Source organism: Mus caroli, chromosome 15, assembly GCF_900094665.2.
Source record: "Mus caroli chromosome 15, CAROLI_EIJ_v1.1, whole genome shotgun sequence".
NCBI lineage: Eukaryota > Metazoa > Chordata > Mammalia > Rodentia > Muridae > Mus > Mus caroli.
The window spans coordinates 79658419-79684612 of record NC_034584.1 but is presented as its reverse complement, the minus strand read 5'-3'; the positions used below and the strand labels follow the sequence as shown (position 1 = coordinate 79684612).

The 26194-nt window shown below is 52.2% G+C and overlaps 1 protein-coding gene across 6 annotated transcripts in view; it reads right to left on the bottom strand.

The window, feature by feature from the left end:
• LOC110310082 overlaps positions 1–24861 on the bottom strand; it is a 34961-nt gene extending 10100 nt beyond the window's left edge. For 4 of the 6 annotated variants that reach the window (XR_003835005.1, XR_003835004.1, XR_003835006.1 and 1 more), the window contains exons 1-3: positions 23645–24861; positions 12597–12675; positions 2707–2770 (exon numbers count right to left, since the gene is read on the bottom strand). Coding sequence is in view for 2 of the 6 variants with exons in the window: in XM_021182786.2 (XP_021038445.1) it covers positions 2737–2770; positions 12597–12675; positions 23645–24326 (795 nt within the window). In the remaining 4 variants the exon portion in view is untranslated. Of the gene's footprint in view, positions 1–45; positions 2555–2706; positions 2771–12596; positions 12676–16050; positions 16376–23644 lie in introns of those variants that run through there. The other 2 variants (XM_029470161.1, XR_003835007.1) reach the window with 2 other exon arrangements.
• Between the last annotated feature and the right edge of the window lie 1333 nt (positions 24862–26194).

Sequence of the window (26194 nt, the reverse complement as noted above, 5' to 3'; positions counted from 1 at the left end):
AGACAGAGTTTCTCTGTGTAGCCCTGGCTTTCCTGGAATTCCCTCTGTAGACCAGGCTGGCCTCACAGAGATCTGCCTGCCTCTACCTCCCTAGTGCTGACCTCAAATTTTCAAGTCACAGGCTTTCGCCATAAGACCCAACAAATGTGAACACTCTGTCCCTGGAATGTGCCAGGCACTGGTAAGTCCCTCCAGGCTTCACTTTGCCCCTGTGACATGGGACGGACGTGATCCTTGGCTAAGTGGGGAATGAGGGGGGGGGCACAGAGAGGCTGTGGTTTGATTCTGCTTCCCACCCCCACTCCCAGCCACACAGCAGCATGGGAGTTTTCATGTTTTAGGGATGAAGGAATGGAAGACTCGGTTGCATTGTGAGAGAAGCCTGACACTATGGAGAGCCACTGGGACCTTCCTCTAATGACTAAATGCAGAATATCTGTATGGTTAAACAAAGATCATGGGGCAGGAACAATGGCTCAGCAGTTAAAAACACTCTTCATTCCTTCAGAGGACCCTAGTTCCAGTCTCGGCACCCCTATGGCGGTTCATAACTATCTCTAACTCTAGTTCCAAGAGATCCAATACCCTCTCCTAGACTCTGTGGGCAGCAGGCACGAACGTGGCATACACACATGTGTGAGGGTAAAACACTGATACACATAAATTTCTAAAGTATCTTTCAAAAATTTTTAAGAAAATCTAGAACTACATAGGTCAGATGGTGGTGTACCTGCCTAGCAAGCACTAAACCCTGTGTTCAGTGCCCAGCACTGTATAAATTGGGTAGGCAGGAAGATTGAGAGTTCAAAGTCACCCTCAACTATATACAGGTTGTTTTAGCCTAGGCTAGATACCTTATCTAAAAACATATAAGAGTATCTGGCTATCAGATAAATCTGTGTCCTTTCTCACCCCAGAGAGTCCACTAGTCTGCTCTCTAGGCTGGGAGTGCCAGACCCTGGGAATCTGGAAACCCCATATATAACTTCCAGTGTGCTTCAGGCTCACTGCCCACAAGCTTCCATTTCTCTTTCTAACGAGGGAACCTATGGGACAGGCAGGTCCCTTCAGAAAACAGCCCTCCTCAGAAACTAAGCAAAGCCATGTGGCTATCACTTGCCAGGGCTGGGCTCCTGTGGCTGGCTACTTGCTGGGCAAACATTGATCATGGTGGGCTTTGTGGCCAGCTACAGAAGTATAGGTAGGATGTAAGGCCAAGGGCTTGCCTACACTCAGACCTCCCAGGCCCAGATCCAGTCTGGCACATTCAAGGGGTGCAATTCCAACCTTGCCAACTGAATCTTAGAGCCCCAAGGCTCCCCAGTCTAAGCTGGTGTCTCAAAGACCTCGTGGCCCAGTATCTCCAGGCTACAGGTAAGATGGGACTGACTCTCTCTACCCAGAAGTCCCTGGAAAGAAGGATCTTATTTATGGGGAAGGGGGCGTTCCTGAAACTAACACTAGCACTGAGTAAGCACCTACTGCATACATGCAGCTTCACCTTGTGTGCATGGTGCTAAGTAGGGGCTGGGCCATGGACCCAGACTGGCTACTTTGCCACCCTTTTCTAGACTCTTCCTCATATGTCTTGACCCAGAACCCCTCAGGGACTCCCACCCTTGCTCCTGGAGCTCAGCCTCCAACACACATTAGCACCCAGGACTCAGAGACCCAGGAGAACATTCCCAGCCTGAGCCCTTGTAAAAAAGGTGCACCCCTGGACTCTAGAGGTCCATCTGCATCCATGGGACACTGAAGGGATTGTATCAACGGGAGGCTGGCTGCCTCTGGCTGAGGATGGAGGTACCACATGCAGGTGTGGTTTAGGGTTAGGTACCCAAGAAAAGGCCAGCATCTGTGAACCAGAGCTACTAGGTTTCTAGGGGTACCTGGAACAACTACACTCTTGGGTTGTATCCAGATGCTCTGCCCAGCCTCTCTTCCATCTCTGCCTGTACTCTCTTCTCCTGCGCTGTCCCATCTACCAAGTCCTAGAGCCTCCTCCCTAGCTGTCTACGTTTGCCCTACTCTCAGGCACTGACAGCCCTGACCCCAGGTGCAGACACAAAGACAAGGGGAGTGTGTGCGGCAGCCCATACACACAAATGCACAGGAAGCAGAGGGGTCCCAGGACTGAATGCAGGTTGCTCTGACTCGTAGGAGACAGCATGGGGCCCTGACTGCAATCTGGCAGGTGAGGCTGCCTTCGACCATGGCCACATCGAATCCCTGGATTCATCTAGATGGGTCCAAAGCTATACTTGGGGTCTGCCTCCAAGGGACAGGGACAAGTGTGAGCACAGCGCCCAGGCTGGCCACCACCTCTGAACACAAGAAATTCCAGGTACGCAGGTCCCCTGTCATAACTGCAAGGTTTCCACGGTGGCAGAAACAGAACCTTTGCCTCTGATTCCCTGAGTGACACTGCACCTGATACAAATGTCCCGGGGCCATCTCAATCTTCTCCCATCTCCTTCTTGATGGCTAGGGCAGAGACAGGGCCCAGTTTAGCCTTCTGGGCGCATCTGGATATGCTTGGACATCCTAGAGTCCCCTAAAGAGACAGGCAGGAGTTGAGACTACCTAGCCAAGACCCAGCATATGCAGACCTCCAGGCCTGCATGGCTGCATGGACCCATAGCAGTATCCAGGAGGGTTGGGGTAGGTGGCCCTGAGTTCTATAAACAACCAAAATGTTGCACTGACCTGAGCTGGACGTGACCATTGAGTTCTGAGTCACCCGGGGAAGTTGTCAAGAAGAAGCCGGTGCCTAGAGAAGAAGCAACACTAGTTAGGTGCTGGGGTGCATCTATGAGCCCTTTTCTTGCATTTCTATTGTTTCCTGTGAATCCCAACTGGAGAGCCCCTCAAAAGGCCCCAGGCAGAGCTTAGGAGCCACCTGGAACTCATAGTAGCTCAAGGCCAGGAGACTAGTTCATCACCTATGGCCTGGAGACACTGGGCCATGAGGTCTTTGAGTCACGAGCTTAGATTGGGGAACTATGGAAAGTTTGGGGCTCTGAGGTTCAGTTGTCAATGTTGGAACTGCACCCCTTGAATGTGCCAGACTGGAACTGAGCCTGGGAGGCATCCTGCCAAGGGAAGGGTAGATGCCCTACCTTATCTAAGTGATGCATGGCAGGGGCCAGGCCTCCAAGTGGTTAGGTCATCCCAGTTGCCGGGGCCTCTTGTGCATTCTCCTCGAAACTATCTTGAAGCTGCAGAGCCCCACAGGTCTGGGCTCCTCCATACAGGGCCCTTCTTAGCCATAGCATGAGAGAAGCCAGCACAGTCCCACCCACTGGACAGAGGCAGACACAATGCCTTAACCTACCACCTCTAGTAGCACCAACGTGCATAGACTCCAATGGGATGACTGAGTGATTTTTTTTTCCTTCAAACTCGAGACCTTGAGACCAGAGGGACTTGCTGAGGGCTCCCTCTTTAGATGTGCTGGGCCCTGAGACCCACCAGGCACAGCTTGCCTCTCTCCATCTCCAGAAACTATAGTATCTGCAGGCAAAACTGGGACCTGGATGCTGTTCTTCATCCACACAGAGCTATAAAGCTTCCCAGAGAAGATAGGGGACAGGAGGGACGAGCCTGGGGCTCTAAGTCCAAGTTTCTGATCATATTTCTTAAGAGACTGTCCCCGTGGCCACGCCTTTCCTTACCTGACAGCTAGACCTCTTCCATCTCTCCTTTCTACTTCTGGGCCCACAGTGCACAGAGTCCCCAGTTTAATGATCTTGGAACAGCTGACTGCTGCTCACAGCTACTGCAGCCTGGCTAACCTAGCCTCCCTAGGAGAGAACCCTCAGCAGCATTGAAACCCAGTAAAGCCTGTACCTGCTTGGCTCCAAGAGAGGCGCTTTCACAAAAAAGGTGCTGGGGTGCCTACAGAGCCGGCAGAAGGACCCCCACCCATCTTTTTTATTAAATAGCATACTTTCATGTCTCTAAGCAAGGTCACTGTCCAAACTTAGAAATTCCAGGCTTCAAGAACAGGGACAAGTGATACAGAATGAAAAAAAATCAGCCATGGGAAATAGAAATGTTGACCAGACCTTGATAGGGGCAGGGGGTGGGGGTGGGGTGGGCTGAGCACCATCTTATAGGAGCAATGGCTGAGGCTACACAAAATACCTCGGGCCTACTCTGGACCCATGAAGGCATGTAGTTCCCACGATGACAGTACAGAGCTCCTGCCTACAGCACAAGGGTGGCTCTGAGGGACCTGGTTCCACCCTGAGTAACACGGAAATGCGCCTGGATGGGCACAGTGGGAAAGTTCTTATGGCTGCTCAAGGGGGACCCTAGATTTGCCCAGTTCCCTCCAACTTCAGACATGTGCTCACAGACTTCCTCTTGTCATTCAATTGCTCCTGTGTCTTTTCACCTACTCTGCCTGTGGCAGTAATGGAACTGCAAAGCCAAGGACAGGGGTGTTCCCCACTGGGGTCCGAGAGTTGACAAATGCTACACTATCTGCCAATAAGGACCTCTGAATAAATCACAGAGGTACACTACTCTCTCTCAGGCTGATGACCCTCCCAAAGCTGTCCCTCTGTCCCTTAATGTTTATGTTCTGTGTGGCAGGGCCACATTTGTTAAATGGTTCATGGCCCATCAAAGTTAGTGCTGAGTCTGTCAGACCAAGCACCAGGCAGAAGATCCTGGGGGTCTAGCCCAGTCCTACCTCAGCCTCATTCCTACCTGCATTCACAACTACAATTAGGCGTGTACACAGGATTCAGTGGGGTCATGACATCCATCTAGGTTGGCAGAATGACTGTCCCTGGGAGAGAGCTTTGGCTCCATCCAAAACCAAGGAGCTGAACAGAATCTTCCAGGCTGCATGGCCTTCAGGAACCTGTCTACTCTGAGCCAGTACATACAATATACTTTTGTATATTAAGAAGGTCATTTAAACCTGCTACACCCATGGACTATATAGGCAAATTATAAAGCAACCGGATATGTGCTTCCCAGCCCCCCCCACCCCCGCCAGCATCTTTCGGTGGAGTGCCCCACAGGCAACCACCCACTCCCACTAGTGTCCAGTGGATTCTACAGATCAAGCCACCACCAGATACAAAGCCATTTGCATACCCACCTGGGATACTTAGGTAAGGTTCACAAAAGATGCCAGTGTCTGCAACATAACAGTCAGTCATGGCTCCATTTTAGGTGTTGTTTTCAGATAAAGGACTTAGAACATCCCAGCACATGTGAGTCCTGCCCTAAACTGACACCACTGTGGTGGTCATCAAATATCTGGACAAGGGGGATCCTGTCCTCGTATAGAGCCCCTATGGTGCCCGCAAATTGTCTCTCCTTCTGTTAAGAGCCTGGGTGCCTGCTGGTGGATGGTGCTACTTCACGCACGTTTTGGCAATGCCTCTGTTTTGAGGACAAACATGTAGTGGTTAATTTAGGCGGGGTCAGTTTATCTCTGGGCAGATGGTTAATTGTATCACTTCAATATTTTCCTTTCAGTGCAAAAGGAACAACATTTATGAGTCAGAAGTCTGAGGCCCAGAGGAAAAGAGCAAGCAGAGGCCAATAGCCCTCTGTCTGGCCCGGCATACAACCCAGCTCTGCGTGTGCACATGTGTGCATGTGTCCGTCTGTCCCCACATCATAGTGGTTCCCATGTGCCAGAAGCCTGCTGGGCTGTGTTGGGCACTGCCTACGTTTGGCCACGGAGCTGAAGCATCAGGCCTGGGGGAGTGAGTGGTTCGCTCCTCCTTTCTCACTTGACAACAGACACCTGCAGCGTTGTGCGTGAGTCCTCCTGGTCTCTAAGGAGACTTCAGAAGCAGGGTCCCAGGTTGAAGCCAAGGAATACTTACAAGACACTGCCTCAAACCTGGAATCTGGAACCTTCCAGGGACCCACCAACATGAGAGTTAAAGTGAGGCAGACAGGGAAGGTGGGGGCCAAGGTTGATAAGGAATGGGTCCCTGGGTGTACAGCTCTTCCCTACTGGTCAACAATGAGTTCAGGGGCACACCTGTTATATAGCTATGATCAAGCGACAGTACAGCCAACTTCACTGGACAAAGACATATTAAATATGTCGATCACAGACCCCAGAAGGTGAATGGCAAACACAAAGATGGCAGACAAGGTTGCTGCAATGGGACTGTCCTCTCAGGAACTCTCAGGCCTGTGGTTCTATGCTCATGATACTAGAGCAAGTCCCTGGGAGAGGTCTATACACAGAGGCATAGGGGACCTTCCCTCCAGTGCCTTCGCTCTCAGAGTGTTCCCCTAAAATACACCTGAGCTAGCCTGTGAGGAGCCATATGTGGTTATAGCCGTCCTGTGCCAGGAGCTCTCAGTGTAGACACTGGTAGAAGGGCCATCAGGGTCGTAAGCCCACAGTGTAGGAGCTGAGCAGAAGGCTGGGGGGGGGGGGCTTCTAGGTGGTGACAAGGAATCCTAATAAAATAAAAGAGTGTGGAGACATAGGCTTGTCGGGGGTTCCACTAACAGGGTGTGGTAGCATACACCTTTAATCCCAGGACTCCAGGAGCAGAAGCAGGTGGGTCTCTGTGAGTTCAAGGCCTACCTGGTCTTCACAGCAAGTTCCAGGCTAGCTGAGGCTACACTGTGAGACCCTGTTTCAAAACAAACAACAATAAATGTCTCACAACGGACATCGGTCTTCAACTAAGAATGGATGAGAACCCTCTTTTAGGTGAGAAGGTCAGGCTTTTTGGCTCTGTCCACTAAGGTCCCTGCAGCTGCGAACAGGGTACAGGCTAAGGGATATTCTGTAAGTGCCTGATCTCATAGCCCCTTTTCTTTGGTCTAGACAACAGAGCTGGGTAGGGTCAGATGCCTGAGCCCCAGCACAGTAAAGCCTGGTCCCCTTCACGGTGACTCCTGCCCAGAGCCTACTTGGAGCCCAACTCTAGGAGACAACATAAAGGCTGGGCATGGGGCCATGCCCACTGCTTCTCTGCTTTCCCCACGGCTGGCCTCTAGGGCATATGGGGGGGGCAGAGGACAGGTGGTAGGGGCAGTCAGAGGAGCCAGTCGGCCTGGCGGTAAATCATCAGGCTATGCTTTATAATCATCTGGGTACTTAAGCTCCTCTATCTCGTCTCTCCCTTCCCTGGGGAGATTTCCTTCATTTCCTATGCTTTCCCAGTCTCCTAGATGTCTAAATCAGGCCGGACCAGGCCCAGCACTCTGCTCTACCCAGCTCCCTCGGCCTACAGCTACGAGGTGGTGTGTTTGCATGTTGCACAGTAGCTATCAGAAGAGGATCCATCCTCATCCAAGTTTCCTCCCCAGCTGGGATGGAAAGCTAAAAAATGCTACCACACCCAGCCCTGGAGTCACAGAGACAGAATCTTCATGGCCTACTTTCCCTGACAGGGATGGGCAGTGAGCCTGAGAGACCTAGGGGTAGGAGACCGCCATGGCACTTGAATCAGGATCGAATCAGAGAAAATGTGAAGACAGGTGCCTCAGTACCTGGGCAGCAGCAACCGGGATGCAGCAGCAACTGGGATGCGTGGCCTGTTTGGTTCATGAGGTCCCCATGCTGGTCCCACTTAGATCCTACCTGCTGCTGTGTATCCAGCTCTGTCTGGCCCCTCTTCTCCTCTAGCTTTCACACCGAGTCTGGGTCGCTGTCCCCATTTTGCAGATGCAAACAGTGAGGCACTGAAGGCAATGCAAGCGGCTTCCCATTTGGAGGCTGCTCAAAAAGTGCTCCCTGCCCCCAGAGCCAGTGCCAGAGCCAGTGCCAGTGCCAACGCATACATCCATATTCTCTTCCTGATTCCATGAAGGAGGAGGGTCATGCGCTACCATGCCACCCGCGTAAAGGCCAGGTTGAAGCTACCACAGACACATATAGCCCTCAGGTGACCTTTGCAAAGCCACCATGTGTGTATCTCTTTCCCAGGCCTCCCTAGGGATGAACATGCGAGAGTTTTTTGTTTTTTTTTTTTAAAGCAGGATCTCATCCTAGGCCTAGGTTTCTGACCTCTGGAAACCTCTTTGGTCGTTTGCAGAGCCCTCTGGCAGGCCTGAAGCTTCCTGTCGCTGCATTCATAGCTAGGTCACTGGGTGCCAAACAGATGCTAAGGGCTCCGACTGGCTTGTGTGCGGCCTCTCCAACCACCGTCTCAGACACATTCCACAACCAAGATTCCTTCAAAACCCCCTTCTCTGAAAGCAAACAAAACCGCAGCCTGGGAGCCCAGAGGAGCTCACACTGCTGTGGCTCCATTTTTCTTTCTCCTTTCTTCCTCTCCCTCCCTCCCTACTTAAGTACTACTACAAGGGACATAGGAAACCTGCTAACCCCCTCATGTTGAAGATGGGTAAACCGAGGCCCAGAGACTTGAAAAAGGGGTCTAAGGTCCCATAGGTTCTACGATTGGGTGGGAGTTCTGGAATCCAGGCAGGACTGACTTGGGCACATAGCCTCTTTAGGACACAAAATCTGTGTGGTGGTGGTTTTCGGTCGGTCCCAACACCGTAACTGGCCCAAAGCATCACTAGTGATTGGCTGGGCCCTGAACCCCACCTGATACAGTCCTGCCCACACTAAGCTGGCTAGTGTGGGCAGGGCTGGGACCCTTGGGTTCCCTGGCACAGACTGAGTGGTGCTCAGCAAATGCAGGAGGAAGTCTCTGGGGAGACCTAGAAGCTCAGGGGCAGGGCTCCAGAAAAGCAGGCTGCTCTAATGGAAACCAGTCAGTGGCTAACTCCCCCCCCCCCCCCCCGCCTTTGGTTTCCATGGGGACAGGATAGGAGGTGGAGCTCTGGCGTGGCTGCTGCAGCAGATGTGGCCTGTTCAGGGCTGGTGGGGGGTGGGGGGTGGGGGTGGCGCCTGGCAGGGAGCCCTGGGACGTGGCAGGAGTAAGGCTGGGCGCGGGGCCCTGCAGCCATAGCTGTGGCGGTCAGCTTTAGGGAAGAGCCCAGGGCTGTTGGTCCACCACCTCCAGGAAGTCTCCTGGATTCCTCAGGTGCTCCCAACCCATGACCCAAGCCTCCTCCAAAGGGAGTAGGCCCACAGGAGCCTGGCCTTCCTGAAGATATCTGCATTAGTCATGCCAGCCATGTGGATGCTCTGTGTGCCTCCCGCCTGCTGGTACTTGTAAAGTGGGGGGAGTTGGGGGGGGGGAGACCTGGAGCACCACATGGTCCTCTTCTGTTCCCTCAATGGTGCCGATGGCTCTCCTCCCACAGGCACACTTGGCTTGGTGTGCTACGGGGCCTACAACCTGAGTGGTGGAGGCCTAAAGAATCAAAGGAGCTCCATACCATTGTGATATGCAAGAGACTCTGTGGGCTTGGGGGACACAAGCCCCCAGCGTGGGCCACACCAACTGATGCAGTTGGGTGGGACTCTTAGAAGTCCCCCTTGCTCTGTGCTTTGACACACTTACCACGAAGAACTAGCCTTTTATGAGCCCATCGTGACCTGAGACACAGCATCCAGGCTCCCAGTTCCAAGTAGCTCCCTGCCTCAGGACCATGGGGAACAATGGGGACACTAGGCTCCCTCCTCATCTCTGGCTGCTACCCTGAGTGTGGTCCACAGCACATCAGACCACACAGGTATAGAAACCCTGAGCCAGGGAAGTATCCTAGAACCCCAGAAAACTCAGAGCTGCAGACTCCAGCAGAGAGGTGATGGTAGCTCTGTCAGAGAGGTCTCCAGCAACCCCAAACCTCCATGGCCTAGACCCTCAGGACAACTCCTTTTTATTGCAGCAGAACCGGGCCAAAGGAAAGATCCTTACTGGTGTTGGGTGTCTGAGGAGAAACCGGCCAAGGTCAGCCTCTGACAGGCAGGAAATAAACGGGAGTCCAACTCCAGACTGTGGCTGTGGGAAAGCTCTCCGGCCTCTCTGTACCTTGACCTGCTTGTATAGAAAAGTTAGCGTCCAGTGCTCACTAGACAGGGGGTTCTCTCTCGAGGGCAAGAACTATGCTCTATTTATTCTGCAGTCTAACGCATTCAGCATGGGCTCCGGTCAGACATCGAGACAAGACAGAATTGGAGACATTAAAATGAATGTGGAGGTTGTTTTTTAAAATGCATGACAAGTCCCAGCCTGGGCCTAGCACTTAGTAGGTACTCTGCAAAATCAGTTTTCCCCATCACACAGAATAAGACCTGTCTGTGGTGTCTAACTTGCACGGGGGCTCTCTGGGAAGAGCCAATTCTGTCCGAGCTTACGCCTGGGCCAAAGCTTTCAGCCTTGGAGCTCTCCACCTGGGCCTGATCACCTGCTCTTATCTCCTCTCTTGTCAGCTGGACACTGACCTCAGTGGCCATTCCTTTGCTATCATGACACCTAGCTGAGGTCCTAGTCACATGCTTGTCCTTAGGAGTGCTCACTTTCCGGTACCTGGCATTGTCCTCTCAGCTGGATGGTCCAGGGGGTCATCTGCTCAAGAGTGACCCTGTCTCAGGGGCAGAGCTTTCCCAGGTGCTAGAGTATGCTGGAGTCAGGCCTAAGACCCCCCCACCCTAGCCCTCAGGTGCCAAGTGTCCCAATGGACTGGCATTGGGCAACTTAGTCGACGTTCACAGAAAAGGCCCGGGATGATTGGAGTGTGTCTTCCTGCCACTGGGACATCTGACAGCAGCCATGTTAGACTCTGAAAGGGTCTATCAGAAGGTCCCATGTTCTAGCACCTGGCATATGGAATAGGTGACTAACTGGGACTTTGAAAGCCCAGGCCCAGGTGAGGTTTGTCCCATGAGCTTTGGCAGGGCGAGAGCAGGCAAGATCCCAGGATCCCTCCAACCACGCCTGAGCCAGAAGCATAGGCACACCCACCCCAGGAATCCTGGGCAGGGCTGGGCACCCAGGAAACTGGGCCAGAGGTTCCAGCGCATACTGGTGTGGCCAGGCCACCTCTTGAGCACCCCTGCTCTAAGCCTGCATCCCTTACCCAAGCTCAGAAGCCTAGAGAGTCCCAGGGCTCAACACTAATGACTCTTTTCCATGGTCCACCCACAACTGCTACCATTTAGCAACCCCACATCTAGCCAAATGCCCCCATGACATCACAGACACTTAATTTATGTGTCTGATGTCCTCCCTTCTAGAGAGGGGGAAATTGAGACTAATGTGGACAAGTACCTCACTTAAAAACTCAGTTTTCCAAGGTCTTCCTACTGGTACACAAAAAGGTTAAGAAAGCCGACGACTCATGAGTTTCTCAGTAAAAACAAACAAACAAACAAAAAACTCACATGAGCTTCCTCCATGGTTTGAGGCTGATGTTGCATCCCTTTCTTTAAAAAGCTCCAAGTCCTGTCAGGAGGTGGGTCATGACGCTTCTGTCTCACCTCATCTGACCCTTCAGTTGTATAGTGAGTCGTATAGTGTTTCTGACAGGCAAGCCCTGCCCTGGGTCCAGCATGCATGCAACATAGGCACACACAGACCTGTCCGGAAAGGCCCAACCCTTTTGGTGGCTCCTTATAAGAAGGCCCCTAGCAGCTGGATCAGCAGCAGAAGCAGGACTTCCGGGCAGCTCCCTGCCCTCGGCCCGCCTTCCCGGATTCCCGCTCTAGGCCGCCATTTCCTCTGCTGGGCCCCGAGGCTCACTTTCATTCTTCCAGGTCTGCAAATGGCCGGCGCCTGGAACTATCCATCCATGTAGGGTGAAGACAGACCAGGCCTTGCCTGGGCCTTTCCTGGGTCTGGTGAGGACCTAAGACTACCTCTGCTCTGGGACCAACTGTATCCCACCCTCATTTGCCTCAGCTTCCTCCAGTCTAGGGGAGGAGGCTCATCTGTGGCCCCAGGGATCCTGATGGGCTGTCCACTGTAGTCATTGCAAGGGTGTGTACAAAGGGCTTCACAGTCCACTTGAAGAAGAGAAAGAATAATATCTAAAAGACACTGCCCGCCTTGGTAAAAGATGCCTGTCTACTACTGGCACCTGGGCCAAGCCGGAATGCTAGCCAGTGAGAAACACAGAAATGTCTGTATAGGTCACTCACACATGCACTTGTGCACGTACCTCTGCACAGACCTCCTGGTACATCCATGTTCCACCTGTATATGTATGGGGCACATACTAGTGAAAACCTTAGCTAGCCCATAGGGACCTGGAGAAAGGCCCAATGGGACCTGACTCTTGACCTAGCTGCTTAGCTGCCCAAATCTCTCTGATTCCCCACCTCTCCAGAGGGAGAAGAGAAGGGAGCTCCCTGCTTTGGGAATGTTCCGTGGCTCCGAAGTACAGCAAGGAAGCAGTGCTTGGTACACTCTATTAACTAAGCTTTCTAGTTTGGGGTTAGGCCTCTGCTTTCTGTTCCCATTCTACAGACAAGGAAACTGAGGCTCAGAAAGGGAACCGACCCAACAGTCAGAATACAAAGCCGGCCCCCATCCCCCCAGCACGTGCTCTTCCAAAAGTGCAAAGCCCCTGCACCCCTGGCCCAAACGGTTCTGAAGCCATGTCCACACTTGACGCGACACCGTAGATATCCTCTCATTTTGCCTCCAATTACAGTGCCACACATTCCCCTGTCTCTGAGGCTGTGGCTGACAGACTGACAGACCCACAGTATCAAGAAGTTAAAAACCCAGACTCACCACTCCCAGCCAGCTGTGTCAGACTTCATCAAGTTTTTAGTTCCACTCCTCTTTAACATCTCCACCAACAGGTATGAACCTTCAAATAAACAAACCACAGAAAAGGACTTCTAGTAACAATTGGTTGCAGGAGGGTTGGGGGGGGGGGATATGGGAGTGGGATGTGTGTGGCGAGACACCTCTCCCTGCCTCTCTCCCAAAGCAGGAGCCTCCAATGCTCTCTACAGGCAGAGAACACAGCGTTTGACTCCAGAGGTACAGAGGTCAGTGCTGAACACGTGCGTAAGGGGGGGAAAGTGCAGCTTAGAGCTGATTACATCATCACACGCACACAATTCCCAAAATAAGCAGTTATCATCGTCTGCAAATTATTGGGGCTGTAAAAGCTCTGGCCTCCAGTGTGTTGATACGGCCCAATAAATTCTGCACTTCCTTATCTCGCTTATATATATATATATATATATATATATATATATATACATATATATATATATTAAAAAAAACTTATACCTACTCTGTGTTGTTGACCCACTACTTTTTTTTTCAAGTGTGGACTTAAATGTACTTTTCAACCATTTGAAATATTTATTATTTGATTTTTTTCCCCCACAAAGGCAGGTCTCAAAATAATTATGTGCATGTAGACCCAGAAGAGCGAGAGGCCCAACCTCCTTCTAGTGAATAAGATATTAATAATTCCATGTCCCCCGGGTTGGGATTTAAGGGTAGTGTTAGGGTGCTCACACAGAAAAACAAGGTTAGAAATTGGTAATTAATTACAACTCGGAAGGACATTTGGAGTCTTGAAAGATGGATACCAGGATGGGTGAGATGGCCCTGCAGGTGACAGAGCTTGCCATGTCAAGCCTAGCAACCTGAATTCAATTCTTGGGAGCCACGTGGTGGGAGGAGAGAACAGACTCCTGTCTGACCCTCGAGTGCGTGTCATCATATGCAAATGCCTACGCACATCCACATGTGTATGCGGAGACTAAAACTTAAACAAAATTTTAAAAAGTGACGGTCCTCAGCCAGCCCTTCCAGAAGATCGTGGGGTAAGTTTGCTCCTCGACGCAAATGCATCGTGTTTGTTTTGACCTCAGTTCTTCGAAATTGTTGACTCCACAATTAAAATATGCCGTGTGTTCCAACAAGTACCAGGCAGTGGTAATGACAGACCAGCCCATCTGTGCCTCAAGAATGTATAATTTCTGTCTATAGTGGAATTTATATAGAGGCAATGATGTGGAAAGTGCCTTGCGTGGTACTTTCTTTCTTTCTATTTTTTTTTTAATACTGTCAAAAAACATTGGGTGCCATGGAAAGTGTTGAGATTTTGCCCATTTAAAAATAAAACCAGTATGACATGTTACATTTTGGGGGTGGGTGGGGAGGGGGTGTCTGATGCTAGTGGAATTCAAAACTTAAGGGGGCAAGTGAACATTTCCAACCTTCTCAGACTAAGAAGGAACGTGTGACGGACACATCCTAAAAGCAGTGAGTAGATTTATACAGGGTAGGAGGTACTAATGTCACCATGAAGATATTTATATGAATTCCTTTTTTGCTGCTTTTCCTTATCTTGTCTGAAAAAGAAGGTGATTTTTAACACTTGGGAAATTTCACCACACGTCCACCCAGAACTTAGAATTGGAGATTTATTCACCTACATTAATTATTAAAAACAAACAAACAAAACAAAACAAAACAAAACAACAACAGGTGAAGAGTGGACAGTGATTAAAATGCAGATTCCTCCAAGTTGCTAACCTCCTTCCTTTTCTTGCCTAATTCTCTCTTCGCCAAGCTTTTGCCTTTGAAATACATCATGCTGTGGTTCCCCCCCCCCATTACTCTTATTTTGCCACTAGTGTTTTATTCCGATGCTTGCTAAATATTTGGGTGGAATGAATCCCCCCAGCTTGCGACAGCAGAATGTCGCTGTCATAATCGTGAAAATGTTTTAATTATCTCAGCTATATATGCCTGTCTCCACAGCCCCAAACCCTACGGTATCTACTGCTGCCTAGCGTAAGAACAAAAGCAGCTGGGCTGGGCTCCGTTTTCATATTTGCTGGAGTCTGCTCCGGGCGGGCGGCTGCTGCAGCCAAGCCCCCGGACACATAGAGCCCATGTGGACTAAGGAAACAAAGATCTCTGTACTTGGGAATTTTCCTCTTCTCGCACAGTGGAACTTTCTGTGTTGGATTTCCCAGTTCCCATAAATCAAGACCCCAGCTACCCTCCAACCTAGGGAACCAGGCTGTGGTCGAGGATGCTTTTTGTCAGCCTGCCAGAGGGGTGGAGGTGAGCGGGCAGCTGGGCTCTGCAAATGTCACCTTTTTTTTTTTTTTTTTTTTAAATAAAGGATGGGGCCTGGGACTAAACTCAGTCAGCCACTAACTCAGCTCATGGGCAGCATAGGGTTACACAAAGATCTTCGGGGGCTTCTGCTTCCATTAGCCACAGTTTAGGCTCTGTGTGCCCAGGCACAACTCTGCAGGTGAGGAGCCACTGTGGAACAGGGGCTAAACAGGCCTGGGGACCACTTGGTGCTCTCCAAAGGTATGCCTGGTAGCTGGTGTCCATAGGGACCTCTTGCCCATCCTGGCCAGGTAGTTACTGGCTGGGCACATTACTGTGAAGTAGACCCTCTCCTCAAAATAAATAAATAAATAAATAAAAGAAAAACCTTAAAAACAAGTGCTTTAAAAGCAGAGTGTAAAATAACCCCAGATATTACCCACACGGCACTGTTAAGCCAAGAAAAAGCTTTCTTCTTTTTAAAATAAAATTAAAAAATAAATTTAAAAATTAAAATGAAAACGAAATGAAACGAAAGGCAGAAAGAACCAAATCCCTAAACTGTGGGAACGGTGGCATTAGGGATTCGGGACAGAATAAAAGAGCCTCTGTTTCTGAACATGAAGGTCCCCCCTCCTGTGTGTGGCTGGCCCTGCCTGCGTCCTTTGCTGGAGGACCCTAGGATGGTTCTGGGTTTTCCCTCTCTGCTACTCCCAGTACTGCCAAAAAATTAAAAAAAAAAAAAAAGCAGAGTAATAACAAGACCCCCTTCAACAACAAAAAAACAACGCAAGGCATGGAAGGGTGGTTTGCCGACGGATGCCTGCTCCAGCCCTCATTCAGCTCCTAACAGAACACGCAGCCATGGTGAAATACCGAACCGTGTGTTTTCATTATCATTTCGAAAGCCCTAGCTTTGGATCTTAAAAATAAATGGCTTGGCTTCTGCTCCTTTCCTGCAGTTTTTTTGGCAGTGCCTGCTTCAGTCAGGATTGGGGGTGGGGGTGGGGTGGGGGTGTCTCTGAAATAGAATTTGGGGTTTGGGTTAAGCCAATTAGAGGGAAGGAGACGTAGCAGGCACACGGAGGAGCACAAGATGGCAGGGCCCTCGGCTCATCCCCAAGCAGGAGAAGGCGAGAAGGTCACTTACCAGGAACAGGAGGACAGGGTCACTTTCTCAAAAGCCAGCAAGTGAAAATGATGTCTCCCTTGCCCTGGCTAGGTAAGGGGGCTCCTGCCAGCCAGCAGGCCATGCCCAGGTGCCAGCCTCTGTCGGATAGGCTCATGGGCCTCCTGGGTTCTGGCGTCCATCAGTCCGTAGGTCCTGGCCTGGGCCTTGGCCGCTCTGGCACCCAGGGTTAGGGCTGCCAGGAGCAAGTGGCGCTGGGGGAAAACCCTGCTGCCAGCCCAGGAGGACGAAGAAAATACTACTTTTGTCTCCTGCTCTCTCTCATCTGGCACTGGCTCCCAGGGAAGGGGGGGGGGGGGCAGAGGCGGCCGCTACAGCTCTGCCCCGCCCACCGGGAATTTTCGAAAGATGCTCGTGGGTGCCTGGAGGATGGCAGACGTGGCAGAGGCGGGTGGGCCGAGCCCCCAAACCCACCACCAAAAAAAAAAGGCGGGGGCTGGACGGTGGGGAGAGGAGGGAGGATGCCACGGTGCCTGACCACTCAGCAGCTAGCCTGAGGATGCCTGGAGCACCAGCCCAGCCTCAGCCCGGGTAACAGCCAGCTCTGTAGAAGGGCAGGGTGGCCCTGGCGCCATGTTGCGACTGCCTGGCTAGCCAAGCCCTTCTGAGGGGCCTGGAGTCCGGGTAGCCTAAACTGCTCCAGATAGAGGCCACATTGTTCCTAAACTGGGATCTACAGAGTAGCAGGAGGTGGCCGGCCTTCCACTGTTCTCCTGTGGGAGAACCAGAGCAGCTCCCACTCCACCAGCTCAGGGTGACCCATCCCGGTCATGGAGGCTAGAGCCATCTCTGCCAGGAGTCTGGGTTATAGGTTTGACTTTAGCTAGAGTCCAAAAGACTGCTCTCAGCCTCTGTTCTCTTGTCTATGTAACGAAAAGGGATACATTTCCTACTTGTCGTAGCTGACGGGGATGCAGAAAGCAATCTGCCTGGTGCTGAGCACTGTACTTAGTACCAATGCCTGGGAGAGCCAAGAGCATCTCAGGGTGAGTGAGCAGCCAAGGACACGGAGAATGGGTGTCAGGGTAGAACTGAGCTACATCACCTCTGTCCTCCCAGATACTTCCATGTTACCAAAGCCATTCCTTGTCACTGCCTTGGGGACACATTCCTATGCTCCAGCCCTCTGAAACAGCCAGAGGAGCGAAGGACCTCCTTTTTGCTGAAACTTATCTCCTACGGGTTGCCCGCCTGTGCTGCGTTGGCTTGGCTGGCCTCTCGGCTTCGTGTCACTCTGTACCCTTTATATGATAGCAGAGAGTACTCCGTGAGTCTGGAGTATGGGAAACAGCTCATGAGTGGGACGTGCCATCTCTCCTCAGACACCTGGGAACCACCGGGCCAGCTTTGCCACAGAGGATGGTGTGGAGGGACCACTATGCAAGAGTCTAACTCCTCATCATCATGTGGGGCACACTAAGGGCCTCTCTGTACATAACGATTCCGGTAAAGGATGGGCAGGCAAACCACCATCTGCCCTGGGTAGCCTGCTTGTTTCATACTGCTTTCTGCCTGCTCAGACAGTCACGCTGAAGGCCGAGAAGAGGGTGGGCAGAGTGAGCAAGGAGGGGGGGGGACAGCCGGGAGGAGTCTCTGGTCTCTAGCTCTGGCCTCACGCATACAGCCACGTGACTGCTTGCCAGCTGACGCCAGAGACAAAGCAGGTAGCATTCCGATGCCATGCGCTCGACCAAGAACGCTGGGAATCCATGCCAGCAATGGCTTGGCATGGCTGCCAAGAGCCTGGCCCTGGGAGGAGAAGGGTCCCTATGCTTTGTGAAATGGGACCTGTTCTGCCAGTCTACAATACAGAGAAGCTACTGAAAACCTACCAGTGGTTAGTTGGGGGTCCTACTGAGACAAGGAAGAAGAGGAAGAACCTGGATCACAGGGCCATAAGAGAAGGCATCACACACACACACACACACACATATACACCCAGTGTTACCACAGTCAGAAGTGACTACTGCTATGCTCAGCTCACCATCCAGGAGACCACAGCCTCGGGACAGCTACGACAGGCCACCGAAGTTTTGGGACACTTGAAGTACCACAGAGGGTAGTGGGTCCTCATCGGATGCAGCAGCATGCCATAGCCTGGCTAGAATCCCCACCAACAGGCTTTTCTCTAAGTGGAAAGGCTTAGCAGTTGACACACGTGGACTATGATAGGCTCTTGGGTCCATTCAGCTTAGAACCAGCCTTGTCAGGTCCAGGTGCTATACAGCCCAAGGACAGATTGGCCACAGCTTTTCTTACTGCCCAAAGGGATTGGGGAGGAGGCTGCGGCCCTGTTATGATTTATAGTCACTTAAAATGTAATTATAAAAGACTCACTTGGACGTAAATATCTTTTTTTTTTAATATACAGAAGGAGATTCTAAATTGAAGCTATTTCTACTGAGTACCCTGCTGGCCAGAAATCCCAGTAGGAAGAGCGAGCGGTTCACAGAAAAACCCAGCCCAGTATCAGAAAGCTGAAGCACTGGGGATAGCATTTCTCTGTCATCTAAAGAGAAAGCATACGCAGCCTCAAAAAAAAAAGTATCATTGGCCTTTTTACTCTGCCTGCCTCACATGACAAGTCCTAACCTTTAACCTTACCCAAGCCTGATGGCCACCGCGGCTTGCAACTCCTCTCCACCACTGTCTGAACACTGAATCCCAGATACCTGTGCACACATCTGCATCATAGGGAAAGAGAGATTCCGGATTCCAGGCTCCAACTAGGAAATGCCAAAATCTGATGGCAAGACTGTACTATATTTTATGCCCGCTTCCTCTAGCAAGTGAATATAACTCATATTTTGGGGTTTGGTTGTTGTTGTTGTTGTTGCTGTTGTTGTTGCTGCTGCTGTTGTTTTGTTTTCCTGCCCAGAGCACAGATTTCATTCTTTCCCATGATTTCAGCTTTTTCACACCTACACTCACAGTCTTAGAGGATGTCTGGGCATCCCTAAGTCTCTCTGCTCGGCCTTTTGGAGGTGCGGGCTAATATAGAAAGTGGAGCAATAAGAACTTCCCACATTCAAAATAAATAAAAGGGGCAAAAGCAATTTTAAAAATAAAATCTTACTCCGAAGACAAATAGTATCAGTGACGGACATTATTTTGAGTGATAAGTTCCCTGATCAGGACCTGTTTCTTGTCTGTCTTCCTCCACTGGTGTGATGCGAGTGTTTTGACTAAGGGTCACCTGAAGTAGCAGGTGTCCTCTGACTAAGGATCTCCCCCTTGAAGATCCCCAGAATTGCACGATGTTGGCCCTCTCCAGCCATCTCTATACAAACCCTGGCCACAGCAATGCCACTCTGAGTCTCAGCTGATGCCCTGCCTGGCTTTTAAGGTGGCCCACCACCAGGCACAGCAGGGGGCTGGATCAGTCTGTGGAGGGTAGGCTGGGCAGATTTTCTTTGGTATCAAGGCCTAGGGGCTAAATCCAGTACATTCAATTAATTCAGAAGACAGTCTTCATGGTTCCACATACTGGGTTAGTTTATCACGAGTTCCAAAATACTTTCCATAGTCGGGAGTATAAAGGAGGGCCAGTGTAGGCTTCTCCACTCCAGTCAGACTCCCACAACCTACAGGCCACTCCCAAGTTCATCTGAGAACAGGATGTGAGGAGGAGGAGGAGGAGGAGGAAGAGAAGGAGGTGGAGGAGGAGACATTGAAAAACCACAAATATGGGCCCACATGGTGATGAACCCCTCTGGAAAGTGATCATCTCATTCAGTCCACTCTGTTCACTTGCATCCTGAAACCCAGCTAGGCTGAGTATGCTTGGCCCAAGGGAAAGCCTCACGTGGCTCACAGTCCACAACCTGGCCACCTTTCCAAGGACTGCAGACACACCCCAGTGGCCTTTGAAAAGAAATCACAGGAGGAGAAAATCAATCAGTGAAAGTTTAACTGCGCTCAAAGACAGACTTGCCGGTTGAAATTTCCCAAGAACTGCAGCTCAGGGGACTTTCATTTTTTCCCTCCTGTAAACCTCTGGCCCCGACTGTGAGGCCAGGGCCCAACAATTCTCAAACAACTAACCCAGCCAAAGGAATACTGGTCAGTCCTCAAAATAAATACCCCACCTAAAAAGATTCTTTGTCTTTGTTTCAAGACAATTGTTGCTTTTTCTTGCTCATCAGCTCAGTAACATCTGAAAGTGTGGCTACTTTCCTTCAGATTCTGACAAGGCACCTTGAGAAACTGTATCTTTCTGCCGACATCCTGGGAGAAAATGTCTCCAAAGCAAGCTATTTGTTAAATGGGCCAGAGCACTTCGCTCATCAGGGTGACAAAACTCTCTTATCAGATTCCTAACTGCATCTACCGCAAGGATGAATGGTAGCTCCCACGGCCCTTCTGGACCACTATCGGGGTACAAAGTTCATATCTGAACCAGTCCCCTGCAGTCATTTTCCAGGAAGATCCCATCCTACCCTGGGAAGGGGTAGCACACTCTGAGTCCCCAAGGGAACCTCTGTCTCAACTCCTGTACCTAATGCATATAATATTTACATTCACACCAAACTCCTGGGATGTGGAAAGTTCTGGTTTTGTGAATTCCTGCCAGCCAAAGTTAAGGAGCTAGGGAATCAACTTCTTGGTCTACCTTCTGGATAAACTAGAAGTAGGGTCCGTTACCTAGAACATAATATAATATAATATATAATACAATGCACAGAGTATTATATATATACCACAGCCACTGGAGGTTCCCAGGCAATGCAACCGAAATTGCGCCTTAACGAAAATAATGTTGTCTGTGTCCTCTGAGACTGGCATTATTTATTCCTCTTTGGAATACTCAGGGTACAGGTTTTGGGGAGGCAACAGGATGTGCCTGGGTCACATGGTGAGCCAGAGACAAGGACAAATTAGAACCTGGAATGCTCCAACTTTACTGCCTGGTGTGAGCTTGGACACTCAGGCCTCCTGAGCACTGAACCAGAGTTATTCCTTCACTCGCTCTCGACACATGCAAATATACCCCTGAAAATCGAACCACAGCAATACAAATTAGGTATGGCCATTTTAAGATGTTTCTTTCCTGGCCTGGAAGGCCTGTCCCTTCCCTATGCAATGTTCCTCTTTCAAGACCCATAATAAGTTCCCCTGGACAGACGGGGGCGGGGGGGGGGGCACTCACCCAGCAGGGTGCCTGCCCATCTGAATGGGCAAAGTCCTCCTCACCCTTCTCTTCCTGCCTCCCTGTTGGACCTTGTCTTTGCTGAGCTATTGGAGGCTATGTGCCCTGCTGGAGACTAGACAGAAACAGACAGGTTGATATAGGTCGCCAGCCAGAGGTGCAGGCCACACTGCTACAGAGTCTGAAGCCCGATGCCATGGATGAAGATACTGGTGGGCCTCACTGCCACACATGCCCGTGCTTAGCCCAGCCAGCCTCTGCCAGGACCCTGGAGACCACTTGCCCAGGATAGTGTGAGGCATGATGAGGCTCTGGTGTGGCCACCCTGGGCTTGGCCCTAATTTAACAGCAGAAAGACGGAGGTCCATGCCCTCAGGCAGCCCAGCACAGCAGTCCAGTTCACCAGGGCCCCACTTACCTGTCCCTTACACTAAATCCAACAGGGAGGAAAATAGACAAATATCTGTTTTCCTCTTCAGAGCGTCCTCTTTTGTGTATGTGTATACAAAAATATAAAATATAAAATATAAATGTTGCCAAAACAAGCTATTTGAGTGAGCATGGGAAGATGTCCTGAATGGCCTCCCTGGAAACAAACACACTTAATCCTGTGATTTCCCGGGTACTAGGGTCTGCTCTGGCAGTACATAGAACCCTGATGTTTGGCAAAATCGTGGCCTTGGTTCAAGGCCCTGGAACAGCATCCTCGGACACTCTGGCCTTTCCTAATTGCTTTGGGTTCCACACAATGGCCTGGGGAGAAGTAGAGATGCTCACTTGTTCGGAGGGTTCTGCCTTAGTCTTAAGCATGATGAAGAACTTCGACTAACCACGGCACAATCTCCACCCTCCCGGCCCTGTGCCGTGCGTGGCTCTTCTGTGGACAAGGGGAAACCCTGGCAGCATTTTCCTGGCAAGGCTACCATGGAGTGTGAGCTTCTATTAAAGACGACGACCCAGCTCTGGGTGGGCACATATCTTCCACGATGCACTTCTCCATCTGAGATGGCTCCCAAATGTCTCACCCGGGGCTTGCATTTGCTAAATGCCTCTGATTAAGTAATAAATAATGTCTCTAAGCAGGGGCCATGAGCAGTGCAAAGCAGACTAACAATCTACATATATTTGGTTAAATATATTTATATATTTATATAGTTATATACACATAATTGGAAATATACATACATTCATACATATCTAACTATATAACCAAAACCAACCAAACACATGAAAAAGATGGTCAAAGTTAGCCTCTGGTTGCTGTTCTGACTCTGTCAAAAGAAAGCCTCCTTACTCTGGAGTTCTTATCCTAGCTAACTGGAGCAGGCAACTCTGGATGGTAAGCAAAGAGCAGGCCTGGACTTCTCCGGCCTCGTCCATATTCCCGGAAACAGGGCCTCAAATGCCAGTTCATGGGTCTGAGGTGTAATGGATATAGGTGCCCCCCACTCTGTGTGATTTGAGGTGAATGTCCCCAATAAGGCTATCCAAACCACATTTTAAAAAAAAGTAGGGAGAAGAGCAGTGTTCTCATACACATATGAAAGCAGTCTTAATCCTCGAGGCTGGGGTATCATTTTAACCCTGGCTACATACACACATGTAGAGACACCGTTTTATTTCCCAGATAGCCAGACCCTATGTGCTCAAATAAAATCAAGCTATTTCTGGCCTGGAGAGATCACTTAGGCTTTTGAAAATCCAACTTTGAAGAAATTAATTTCAGTGTTACCTGAAAAACCCTATAATTATTGTAAAGACAAATTCTTTCGCCCCTTTTTTGATCCCCACAAACTCCTCAAGCCTGCTAGCTGTGCTGTGTGAGCCACCTATAAAAAGGTGCATTTATTAAAGAGGTAATGAACTGGGTTTTGTTGTTATTTGGTTTTGCTTTGCTTTATTTAACCACCCCATAAACGAGAACTTCCCACCCAAGGGTCTTCCACTGCACTCTGGATTTCGGCTGCTATGCTGAAGGTTCACCCTAAACAAGCTCTCTGAAAATGTCCATCTAGCATCAAATAATATTTTTAAAGTAAAAAGGGTTTAGTAAAACAGTTCAAATTGTTGAGAAAGGACTTAGGCTTCCAAACAGCATTTCCAACCCCCCCCCCCAACAGATGTTTTCTCTTTTCTATTGTTTAAAATGCCTGCTATAATATTTTATACGCTCGATAAAATCTCTACAAGGCCCTACACCTGAGATCAGAAGCTGTGTTTCACAAATCCCAAGTTCCCGATGGAGGACAGTGTGGCGTTCTCTGCAAGCTGCCTGGCTTTGGGTTCGAGAGCAACCTACCTGGAATGTGTTCCCGACTCTGAAAGATCCCTGCAGTAGGGCCCCTCTTAGAAATCTGCCCATTAAATATTTAAATGCTAAGTAGCTAAAGTGAAAAAGGCTCTTACCTCTCCAACCTTGATCCTGCCCGCGGTGCACTCGTCCACCGCCCTGCCAGACCACGTCTTGGCCGCCGCTAGCGCTTCGCTGGCATGCCCACGGCCGCTGGCTGGAGTCCGGGGTGACTTGCGTTGGGCTCCTGGGCGCGCAGAAACAGCCGAGGGCAGTGAGGAGCCGCTCCCGCAACTCTTCGCAGCGTGGGACGGCCTCTGGCCAGCGCACGGCGAGGCCCCAAACCCCGGACCCACCGCTCCGGGCTTCAGCAGTCTTACATCCAACGACCCACCACGCAAGAGTGGCCCGAAGGATCGAGTCACGCGTCCACGGCTGGCGCCACTGGAGACCTTTGTCCGGGACGCCAACGAGAGTGTGCGGGCCCGCGTGCGCCCACGCCCTGCCGCGGAGGACCGGGCCGGCGTGCTCCGTGACTTTCTCCAAGTTCACGTGCATCCCGGAGCGGCCAGGCGGGCGCAGCGGGCCCGGACGCTCAGAGCCTGGCCGTCGGGCGGGCTCGGGACCCAGCGGCCCAGGGCGCGAGCGTGGCCATGGTGAGAGCCACCGGGGGCGGCCGGAGGGCACCGGGACGGAGCGGGCCACTCGTCTGGCGCTGCCCGGGCTCCGAATGCAGCGGCGGCTTGGCACAGACGCGCCGCGCGCCCGGTGCATGCTAATGGCCGGCGGGCGCGCCATGAATTATTCAGCAGCGGCGCGGAGAGGACGAGCGCGGCTCGGAGGGCGGCCTGGGCCGCGCGTCCCCCGCCGCCGCAGAGCGGCCGCACCGACTTCCCAAACTTTCCCCGGCCCGCACCGAGGATGCGGCCCCCGCGGCGCCGCGGTCCCCGCCCGAGCGCGCTGGCCGCGCTTCCCCCGTTGCCGCCTATTTTATGTCTTTTGTCTCGGAGTTGGCACCTGTCCCAGAGAGCGCGTTTCCCTGCCCACCCCTTCGCCGCCGGATCGGGGCGGGGGAGGGGGCACGGGGGACCGGGGAGGAGGGGACGAGGGAAGCGAGGCGCCCGCGCGCCCTGCGTCCTGGGGAGACCGCCCGGGGGCGGCGGCGGCCGTGCCCGAGCACCCGGGCACCCCTGCTCCGCGGGGAGGTCAGGGCTGCGAACGCGCCCGGAATACCAACGAGGCCGCTGTGCCCGCTGCGGGCCGGTGCGTCCGGGCGCCGCCCCTCCCGGACGGCCCCCACCCAGACGGGCGCGCTCCGGCTGGGAGGGCGGCGGGAGCTGCGGATTCGCCGCCCCGGCCCCGCGCCTGGCCCCGCAGCTCCGCGTGCGCGCCCCCGCGGGCACGCCGCCCCGGGCGCTCCCCGCTTGCGCGCGCCCGCCCCGCGGCCCCGCCCGATGCCTTCGCGCGCCCACCCCACTGGGCACCGCACCGCGGAGACCCACCGGTAGAGCCCCCGGGCCAACGCAGCGGGGAGGGCTGAGCAGGAGCGCGTCCCCTGCCCGCGCTGCCCGCGCCGCCCGCGCCGCCTTGGCACGGAGGCGGCTGCCCGGGCGCGCTCCGCGGCTGCGCTCCAAGGCTCTGGCTGCCATGATTGCGGGCAGTACCGGGACGCGCGTGCACGCTCGGGGCCGATTGGGACCCTCGGTCAACAGCGATCCCCCTCTGCCCGCCTGCAGCCCAGTACGCGCTGAGGACAGCCGCCAGGGTCACGGAGCTCTAGATAGCGTACTGAGACAGCGTTGTGGGCCCGATAGTGGCAGTGGCTTCCCGCAGGAAGGGCGCGCGCATGGGCGACCCAGCCAGTCCAACGGAGCAAGGGGCGCGGTGCCCAGCGGGGTTCGGCAGGGAGAGCACACAACCTCTCGAATGGGTATGGGAAGTAATGCACAGAACTGAGCATGCAAAGGGGCCGTGCAAGGTGCCTGGGAAGGCATGGGATTCGCGGAGGCATGTTGCCCAGAGCTGGTGCCCACCTCCAGGCTCGCTCCTTTCCCGCTGGAAACAACTTCCTGCTATTAGGACTGGGGCACGGGAGCTGCGGGGGTAGTTCAAGGCCATGGCTTTGCTCTCAGCCCTTCAGCGACACTGCTGGCTCCAGGCCACCCCGGGCCCCTAAAAGGGGGAATGGGACGGCTGGGCTCCAGGTCCTGGTTACTGGTTAGAATGCCAAGGAGGCCGCAGCGTCTTTCAGATCGCTTCACTGGCGCGCACAAGCGTTTTCCAAACAGAGGCCAGCCTGGGCCTCAGGCTCTCAGAGACACATGTGAACACAGGGTCCCTAGACTTGGATTCCCTCCTCCTGTCCAGACATGCTCTGGATCACAGCCACTTGGACCTGGCTGGTTCTGGAGGTGTATGATAGCCCGTTGACGACCAGGGCCAGGGAGAACAAGGCCTCCAAGGGCCCATCCCACAATCTCTGTGCCTGTCTCCCCCCCTCCTCCTCCCCACTGGCCTTGGCATTCTAACCAGTGTCCTTTGACGTCATATCTCGCCATTTCTGTCAACCAATTGAAACTTGCCCGTTGTAATAAAAAATATAATTTTTTTATGCCATTGGTAAATTCAAAAGTTCCTCGTGTGTCCCGCTTCCCAGGAAACTTCAT